The sequence below is a fragment of the Pararge aegeria genome, chromosome 26 (assembly GCF_905163445.1).
Source record: "Pararge aegeria chromosome 26, ilParAegt1.1, whole genome shotgun sequence".
Lineage (NCBI taxonomy): Eukaryota > Metazoa > Arthropoda > Insecta > Lepidoptera > Nymphalidae > Pararge > Pararge aegeria.
The window spans coordinates 6481676-6491762 of record NC_053205.1 but is presented as its reverse complement, the minus strand read 5'-3'; the positions used below and the strand labels follow the sequence as shown (position 1 = coordinate 6491762).

The following is a 10087-nucleotide window of genomic DNA, read 5'->3' as shown; positions in this document are numbered from 1 at the left end:
GGGTTTCACACATGACGGACAGGAAATTTTTTTGACCTATTTTGGTGTTTTTTTCCAATTCTATTGCAGTAAATCAATTTTTTTAAAGTATGGAATTAATCTCCATTAAATTATCTCGACAATAGTATGCAGAATATCTTGATTCCGTGAACTAACAAGGCTATAATAATAAAAATAGCAGCCGAAATGAGGCGAAAAAAATTTTTCGATCGTAAAGCACTCTCTGATGCTTCGCATCATGAGTCGTGCAAAAAATATTTCACGCGAAAACGTTCGCCGGGTCTTTAGTACTATTGAACTACTTGAAACAGGAATTTAATACTGCTAGAATTTCGAAAATCTATAAACTTGTAATATCCCATATTGCATATATCAAGTATTTAGTTATTTCAAACTACTTGTTCAGGTTTGTGTTATCAATACCGAAACTTATTACGAAATAATCTTTAGTATGGATACTATACTTAGTATGGAAGATCTCTAATTTGTCTATGGCATCACGAACGCGGCCATGAAATATTTTATTTAATATAATTTGCAATATATATCAACAAAACATTTAATTTAAAAAAATAAGATATTTTTTGGATAAACCTACAGTAGATAGGTCCAAACGTCTTTGGGGAGTTTTTCAAAATTAGTCAGCATGCCATGCACACTGTAAAATGACATAAAATAACAGCAGTACATTAAACAAAAAAAAAACACTGTTATCTTATGTAGAAAAAAATGACAAAAACACACAAGTTTTTACTGTCGAAACAATTAAGTATTCCACTGTTCCGAGAACACTTCAGTCGATTAAGATAGGTACATCGTTTAATCTATTTAGGTAACTACATGGTTTACGTTATAATCGTATTACGAGTTTTTCATAATCGATTGTTTCCTATACTTCTAATTGTAAAATGGCGTATTTTTTGATATTTTATACAATACAAATAAACAACATCGTTGTTTAAGGTGTTATCAGTCATACAAATATGTCTATGCACATACAAACACTCTCTTAAAAAGCTTTCTTGCTTCGCTGTGGCAGTATCGACTCTTTAGCGTAAGTGAAGAAAGAAAGGAGGCTGTATTTCTTCGCTTTCCGAGAGAGATAATCGCTGACTACGTTCCCGTCGTCTGAAAAGGTAAGAAATATACATATATAACGGGGAGGTCAATTTTTGGTAGGGGAAAACTGGGTGGGTTCGCGTCACGGATAACCTCGACATGCTCGCCACTGGCAACGCGTAGTATAGCGGCCCGTGCACATATGGGGCTGGCTGAAAACCAGTGCTGCGCGTTTTAGTATGCGGCTAAACTAAGCCAGCTCCTTTGTAACACATTTTTTTTTTAATCTTTAACAATTTATGACGCAACTGTAACATTTTACACAAATGTGTGACAATAAAGACGATTTTTCTTTCTTTGTTTGTATATAATTTAAATAATATAATATAATTATAATCTAAATAAATTTATTGGTGTTTTTTTATGCTTCAAATATTAATATACCTATTACGTTATTATTACACGTTTAAATAGCATTTCAATTATTCGGATCTATAGAGGCATTTGTAGGTAAACCTGCTGTATATTATATGTTATAAATTGCAAATTCAAATTCAAATTTCAAATTCATTTATTACAAGTAGACCTTCTTTATAAGCACTTTTGAAACGTTAAGTATGTATATTTGTAGTGACTCTACCACCGGTTCGGAAAGCAGATTCTACCCAGAAGAGCCGGCAAGAAACTCAGTAGTTGCTCTTTTCCAACATCAACATTTACAATCATTTTGCTATCTTGCGGGAGATGAGAGCGAGGCTGGCTGCTTCCATTCTACCTTGTCATTGAGGAATTCATCAAATGTATAGTAACCTCGCTGTACTAGATGCGTTTTTACACATTTTTTAAATGTTTGCATTGGTAGGTCAAGAATTTCCTTAGGAATCATGTTGTAAAAGCGTATACAAACCCCAGAAAGGAGTTCTGCACCTTCCGCAGACGATATGCTAGACGATACTCTATTTATTATAGTATATTATTAACAATCTAAAGATTCCTTAAAATTCATTACTATTCGTATGTAAAAGCACAAAGCAATTTTTTTTCTTTCTTTTTACAATAACAATCCAACGCGTTTACGTAAGAATCCCGCATTTTGAAAAACTCACGTTAGATTGCGGGATGGGAGAGGTTTGATACAATCTCACGACATCTAACCAGGGGGGGGATGGAGGGACAGGAAATTAAAAAAAAACACCTCACGTAATTTATGGACACCGTTAAGTAGATTACCTAATAGGTGCTGCCTTTCTCCCGTTGTGGGAAGCACGTAGTCGTTCGCGGACAGAGACACGAAGAGTGCGAATGGCACGATCCATAGACCAAGAATGAAGTACGCGATCACCTGGAATAAATGTGAAATAAATTCACAATTCAAAGAAACTAAAAAAACACGATTTGTATATAGGACCAAATTAATTAGAAGTAAGTGATTTTTGTTTTTTTTTTAACTATAATTTTTTAGCAAAATTAATCGGTGCCCCATTCACCATAAAATTTGTTAATATTTGAGAAATCGACTAAAGATAAATGGTTGGAAATTAAAATTAACATAATTCCTGTCTAATCCACTTTAGGTGAATATTATGTAAAATAACAAAAATCTTATTTTGAAAATTGAAAAATGGAATAATTCATGATGTTATATGGAATTAGTGTATCGATATATCAACATAGTTTGAACGAAATCAGACCGTTTAAAGAAGGTCAAAATAAAGTCCTAAAGTTACAAACAAAACATACAGATGAAGCTTATAAAAAGATTGTAAAATGGATTATCGTAAAAATAATATTACATTTATATATCACAAATGTCATTTAGAGCACAAATTTTCGGAACATGCTGATATTTGTAGTTGGGATGTTATGGGAATAGATTTGCTCAGATTGCGCTCGAATTAAGCCATTGTAAAGTGCTGAGTTAGTTCATTAAATTATACTACAGATTGTGTTATAAAGACGGTACATACAAAAGGTTATGCGCACACTCGGTGGTGTCCCGAATGGTAATGAGGAACTAGCTAAAGGAGTAGCTGCTGGAAGGTTTTCAATTTTCAATTAAGTAAATACTAAAGAGATAAATACTACATGTGTTGACTTTTATGCACCCACGGAAAATCTTCTTCGTTATGTCTTCGATCCGCATTGCGGAGCACCACGCTGTCCGCCAGAAATGATGGGGTAGAGGGAAGGGTGTGTCAGGGATGAAAAGGGGATGAAAATTACCTCAGAGACGTTGAAGTATACATGGGCGCAGTGCATACTCTGCTGTCCACGCATGTTGATGTAAAGGCAGATCCTCCATAGGGCTTCAATTCAGTCGTGCACGATACTTGAATGAGGGGGCAAGAAGCGGGTTCGTTATGCAGGGGTGAGAAGGGAAGGGGATGGGGATGAAAGAATGAGGCGTGAGGATTGTTCGGGATGTCAGAAAAAAGGGGATGAATTGTAAACTCAGAGTATATAGGGGATGAATTGTATTGCTTAGAAATGATGAAGTATACTTGTCCGAAAAGTTATAGATATTTGTTCTACTAATTAACCTGACTTACATTTTAGTTAAGTTAAGTTTAATTTTGTTTATTATTTTTAAGACATCAATAGATATTAATTATTTTAATCCGATTTAATTCTTTTTGTTTCGTTTTGTCTCCTAATAATTGATTAAGTTAAATTTTAATTTATTGTAAATAATTTATAAGAATGACTTTTTACATTTTAATGCATTCTGTGATAACCTGTAAATAACTGAACATTTACTATGTGACTCATTCCAAAAAAAGGAGCAAGTTTTAATGTATCTACTGTTGGTTGTCCATTATAATGAGTGAGAAGCGGGAGTTAAATTCAAGGGAAGGGGATGGGATAAAGAGGGATGGAGGCTTAGAGCATGACGTATGGAGATAAATGAAGGGATCGTTGTCGTGACAAAGGGGATGAAATTTACCTCAGAGAAGTTGGAGTACACTTGTGTAATGGTGAAGCGTGAGGTTCCCAACTGCTGTCTGCTCGCCCTAGACGCACAAATGTACCGACGAATCGTCCATAGGGTTCAAATTCAGGTGCTTGGTATACAGAAGAGTGGGGAAAGGAGGGGGTTTGTTTTTGCTGTGATGGGGTACTGTTTCAATTGAATGGGATGGGAATACTAGTGTCGGGTATCAAGGCGTGGAGATTATTGAAGGGAACGTTGTCGTGAAAAAAATTACCTCAGAGATGTTGTAGTACATTTGACCGAAGTATCTAAACGCACAGTAGTGATGAAGAGCGAGGTTTCCGACTGCGGCGCAAAATAACATGCTGCTTGCACGCACTACCGGGAATTGTCTCAGCAACAGTAAGTGCAGACCTTGCTGGAGGAAACCCAATGCGTGTAGATGTAACGGGAGGTCCTCGAGCAATAGCAACCCTACGTGGACGGCTGCTGTTATCTAAAACGAAGGGCGAAGGTGGTTTTGTTGAAGCACGAACGCATTTTTATTTAAACAAAAAAAAAAAAAAAACAAAATTAATTTATTTCAAGTAGGCCTAATTAATAAGCACTTATGAAACGTCAAGTCTGTTTGTAGTGACTCTACCACCGGTTCGGAAGGCAGATTCCACTGAGAAGAGCCGGCAAGAAACTCAGCAGATTGCTCTTTTCCAACATAATTTTAAAGTTTAACAATCTTTAGAGTTTTTCTGTTTTGTGAGATGAGAGCGGAGTGGCCAAGCAGCCTTGTCGTTTAGGAATTCATCAATCGTGTAGTAAGTTAGTAACCACGATTTATTAAATGTGTTTTAATATATTGTTTAAACTTCGGTATCATGTTATAAAAGCATATACCCATCCCCACAAAAGATTTCTGTACTTTTTTTACTCCACCACAAGTTAGGTGGTTAACCTTTTGAACGAGCTGCCGTGGTAAATAAGACATTCTAAATCATCAATATTATTTCGTAATTATGTTACACGTAGTAAATATATATACACATATATATGTCTAAGTCTATATGTTATGTATCTATTATATAGTAGTATGTAAAGTATATGTAATGTATATTAATTATTTATTTTTAAATTGAATGTTGCTGCTTGCATTATCCCGTTTTGTACCTAACATGCTTCAACAAGCGAAGGTTGCCTGGAGGAGATCGCTTCAAGCGATAAGGCCGCCTTTGCGCATACATTTATTTACCTTCTGTTTTTTTTTTTACTTACGACTTGTATGTTATTATTATTATTATATTATATTTTGTTTGTATGTTATTATTGTTTTTTTTTCTGTATGTGCATTGAAGACGTGCCATCTATCTATCTTAGCTATTGACTGAAATCAAATTTGATAATGCAGTCATAGATGGTAACGCTGTATATTTAACCCTTACCTCATCGTAACCGAGCTATATCAGACCAGATAAATTCAGAAATTATAAATTATTTTCTGCAGGGGATCGAACCTCGGACCAACCACTTAAAAACACACCGCTCACCGCTGCACAAGGGAGGTCGTCAATGCATCTTGCAGCTTGTTTTAACACACAACTTGACGGCACTGCGATAAATATCCACGCGTTTTTGGCTCTCACGTTTAACATTCGTACGTAAAGTATTTTACTTACACGAATAAATACTGATAATTTTTTTTTATTTTTTTATTTAACTCTTTATTTGTACACCACTATGAAATTAGAAAAATAAAAGAACAATAGACATACAAAGACAGAAGTAGAATACGAAAGGCGGCCTTATCGCTTAGTAGCGATCTCTGCCGGGCAACCTTTGGATTAGGACAAGATGAACAATTTATATATACTATTAATCTATCTATCTATATATATAAAAGAGAAAGTGTGTGGGTATGTTCCGTATAGGCTCCGAAACGGCTGGACCGATTTCAATGAAACTTTCAGGGAATCTCCGGATTGACCTGGCGAGTATTCCTGTAAAGTTTGGTGACGATCGGAGCACTCCTATTTTTCAACTGTCTAACTGTCAAATACAGCTTTTATTTACTATGATGATATTCTATTGTTGGGTGTACATGGGTGTAGGTAATGATCTTCACCCGCTCGAGAAGAGAATATAAGAGAATGAATACGGAGAGAAATAAATGATTTAATATATTATGAGACTTAAATTAAAAATTTAATGATGTAAGTTTATTGTTTAAATAAAATAAAGCAAAATCTAGCCCGGCGAAGCGGGCTGGGTACGCTAGTTTTGTATAAACGAATAAATTCCTTTTCATTCTTTTAAGCTTTCATGAAACGTTGATTTGGACTCAATTAAAATTTCCAGCGTGTACCTCTAACACCGTTTTCGGTGCGTCGTAAGCAATTAAATATCACACGCTTTAACGGTGAAGGGAAAAATCGTGAGGAAACTAACAGTTGAGTATGATAATGTTTTTAAAGTCCATTGATCCATATGGTGGATTCAGTCTAAACAAATCTCATTGTTAGTGGACCCATCCCCAAAAGTGCACCAGTAGTGGATTTAATGCTGATGAAGCTAAATGTTCATTGTCCATCATAGAATTCTGCGAAGTGCTTCAATTCAAAATTCAAAATTCATTTATTTCAAGTAGGCCTAATATAATCACTTTTGAAATGTCAGGTCTGACTGTTTTTAGTGACTCCACCACCGGTTCAGATTGCAGAAACTCAGCAGTTGCTCTTTTCCATCATCTATTTACATTTTAACATTAATTTTTCTGTGAAATGAAAGCGGAGCCGGATGCTTCCAAGCAACCTTTTCATAAAGAAATTCATCAATTGTAACTGTGAGTATATAAAAAGTAACTGTGCTGTATAAATGTGTTTTAACATATTCTTTAAACTTATGCATTGGTAGGTCCAAAATTACCTTAGGAATCTTATTATAAAAGCATATACTCAATCCCACAACAGATTTCCCTTTTGCAGACAATATGCACTAATTTATGACCATTTCTTGTAAGTTGACTGTTTTTAACCAATTTTTTTTTATATATTGACTTATATGTTGTCTTAAAAATACATTATTATTATAAATATATTGTGGAGCTACAGTAAGTATACCTATTTCTTTAAATTTCTCACAGACGGATTCGCATGATTTAAGTTTGTATATTGATAGCAAAAGAGAGCAAAACTTACTATCACCAGCCATGTAATGATGTATTTAGCTGTGACTGTGTACTCCTCCACTAATTCTGCTAAATAGAATAGCCCCGCCGCTGAAAAAAACATTTATACACATAAATAATACATTACATTTAAAAAAAAACCATATTATGTACAACCATATGTATGTATAACCATATATGACGGCCGACTGGCGCAGTTGGCAGCGACCCTGCTTTCTGAGTCCAAGGCCGTGGGTTCGATTCCCACAACTGGAAAATGTTTTTGTGATGAGCATTAAGTGTTTTTCAGTGTCTGGGTGTTTATATGTATTTTCTAAGTATTTATGTATATATAATTCATAAAAATATTCATCAGTCATGTTAGTACCCATAACACAAGCTACGCTTACTTTGGGGCTAGATGGCGATGTGTGTATTGTTGTAGTATATTTATTTATTATTTATTATATTGTGCAACAAAAAACTCTTTTGGTTCTAAATAAAATTAAAAAAAACATGTTTTGGACCAAAAATCCTTGTTTAGTTCTAACTATAAAGCTATTAGTTTTAGAATAGAAGAGAATAGAAAAGAATAAATTTTTATTGCTTCAACTGTGTACATTATTTTTTTTGGTGTTGTAGAAAAGAAAATCTCCCGTGCGAGTTATAAATACTTAAGGGTGGGCTTTTTATAAATTCAAAAAAATTCAAAATTCAACATTCATTTATTTCAAGTATGCCTAATATAAGCACTTTTGAAACGTCAAGTCCGTCTGTGTGTAGTGACTCTACCACCGGTTCGGAAGGCAGATTCTACCAAGAAGAAGCCGGCAAGAAACTCAGCAGTTGCTCTTTTCCAACATTAACAATTTACATTTTACATTTCAATATTAATTTTTTTATCTTGTAAGAGATGAAAGCGGAGCTGGATGCTTCCAAGCAACCTTGTCATTAAGAAATTCATCAATTGTATAATAACCTCGCTGTAATAAATGTGTTTTAACACACTCTTTAAACTTATGCATTGGTAGGTCCAAAATTACCTTAGGAATCATTTTATAAAAGCGTATACTCAGTCCCACAAATGACTTCTGCACCTTTCGCAGACAATATGCAGATGTCACTAATTTATGACCATTTCTTGTAAGTCGACTGTTTATATCCACCTTTTGTTTATAAAGACTAATATGTTGTCTTACAAATACTATATTGTTATAAAATAAATATATTGTGAGGCTACCGTAAGGATACTTATTTCTTTAAATTTTTCACGGAGGGATTCAAGTGATTTAAGTTTATATATTGACTGTACAGCTCTTTTCTGCAATATGAATATAGTTTCAATATCAGGATAATAAGATCCCGTAAGACATCACATTATGCGTGCTGTTTCTACGTCAGTAATCTGTCTAATTTTCCTGACGGCGTAGGCAGCCGAGCTTAGTTTACCTGCTAGTGTATCTATATGGGTACCCCACTGAAGCTTACAATCTAAGGTCATGCCCAGAAAAACAGAAAACTGTGGAATCTTCCATTTTTAGTGATTCTCCATTTATTATTATATTTTTATTAACTTTCTTTACATTTGGTAAAATAAAATCCACACACTTAGTTTTTTTTGCATTTAAAAGTAAATTATTGACAGTTACAATATAACTCTTACAATGCCTATCCTTAAGTTTTTTATAACTCGTACTGGAGATTTTCTCCATTTTATATCATCTGCATACCCTGCACATACCCATTATGCACACCACTGACTGATTGGTAGCCATTTCAAATGACAATTTTTTAGAAAGGGCATCTTCTGTGTTTTTGTTTGTTCACTGAAGCCATCACATGCTATTTTGAACACCAACCCAATTTCATTGATTTTCTTACTTACATTTGCAAAAATTTGTTCAAAATTCAAAAAACAAAGAGAGAGATGAGATCTTTTTCACTGGCCAGCATATCTTTTTGTTCTTATCCCATACTAAGTGCTCCTTGCACTCACTTCTATAAGCCAGCCAGACTCCTGCTATAAGCGTATACTCTTTCATACAATTCATCAATCTTCTTTCTTGGTCTTTCAACATAAATTTCAACATAATCTCCTTCCTTCCTTCAAATACAGAGCTAAATAAATAGGTATCAAATACGCATACAATTATTGTAATTCGTCAAAAGGCATTATGGTCATTGATCTTTGCCTATCCTGAACGGGAGAAATAGTTAAAAAAAAATTATATCCCATGAGCATTAAGGGGTAACTTCTTTCTTACTAGCATGCCGCGTCTGGCAGAATCCAACGACTTTTGTTTCTTTTCGTTTGGGTTAATCTTAACATAAACTTAAATAGAATAATTTATGGCTTTGATTATGGGATGCTAAAGCGTTGACCAAAGGGCGCCGAAAGACTATCGCGCACTACCTTGACCTAGACATTACACCTTTGCATTCTTGGCCTCAACTCTTTCAAGGTAAATTAAAAAATAAAAACAAACATTTATATTTGCGATTTATGAATGAATAACATGGTTACATACCTACAGACATAGTCACGAATACGACTTGGACCACAACGGAAAGTATGGTTAATATATTAAAGAATAACATGTTTAATTCACTTCACTTAATCCACTATTGTTTTGATTTTAAGTGTTTTTTTTTTCTCTCAATTTTTAGGTTATCTTGTTGTCAAATGTCAAATAATCAAAAAAGTCAATGTCATTTAGGTTAGTTCCGAATTACGTTGCATTAACTAAAATATAAATTTTGCATGATTTTCTATCTTAGCGGAATATATTGTGATGACTTGTAAAAATATAAAAAATTATAAATGCTATATATATCTGTAGCGCTGAGCGCATTTTAAGGACGATACCTCATTAGCGCGTTGTGTTTCGTCATCATTATAGCAGATAGCTACACCAGCGTTGCAGCGACGCAACTATATTAAC

At 34.3% G+C, this 10087-nt stretch overlaps 1 protein-coding gene across 1 annotated transcript; it reads right to left on the bottom strand.

Annotated features, from left to right (window-relative positions):
• Window positions 1–204: 204 nt before the first annotated feature.
• On the bottom strand, window positions 205–9809 carry LOC120635242 (protein TEX261). Its single transcript, XM_039906200.1, has 5 exons — window positions 9674–9809; window positions 7177–7256; window positions 4266–4487; window positions 2290–2401; window positions 205–1128 (listed from the first exon to the last, which is right to left on the bottom strand). Exons 1-5 carry the CDS (start codon window positions 9741–9743, stop codon window positions 1010–1012), a joined length of 603 nt encoding a protein of 200 aa, XP_039762134.1. The 5' UTR covers window positions 9744–9809; the 3' UTR covers window positions 205–1009.
• Between the last annotated feature and the right edge of the window lie 278 nt (window positions 9810–10087).

Coding starts and splice junctions, on each gene's coding strand:
- LOC120635242 (XM_039906200.1), bottom strand. CDS start 9,743: ATGTTATTCTTTAATATATTAACCATACTTTCCGTTGTGGTCCAAGTC. Junction 4,488..7,176: donor TCATTACATGGCTGGTGATA/GTAAGTTTTGCT, acceptor CCTTCGTTTTAG/ATAACAGCAGCCGTCCACGT. Junction 2,402..4,265: donor TGTACTACAACATCTCTGAG/GTAATTTTTTTC, acceptor CATTTATTCCAG/GTGATCGCGTACTTCATTCT.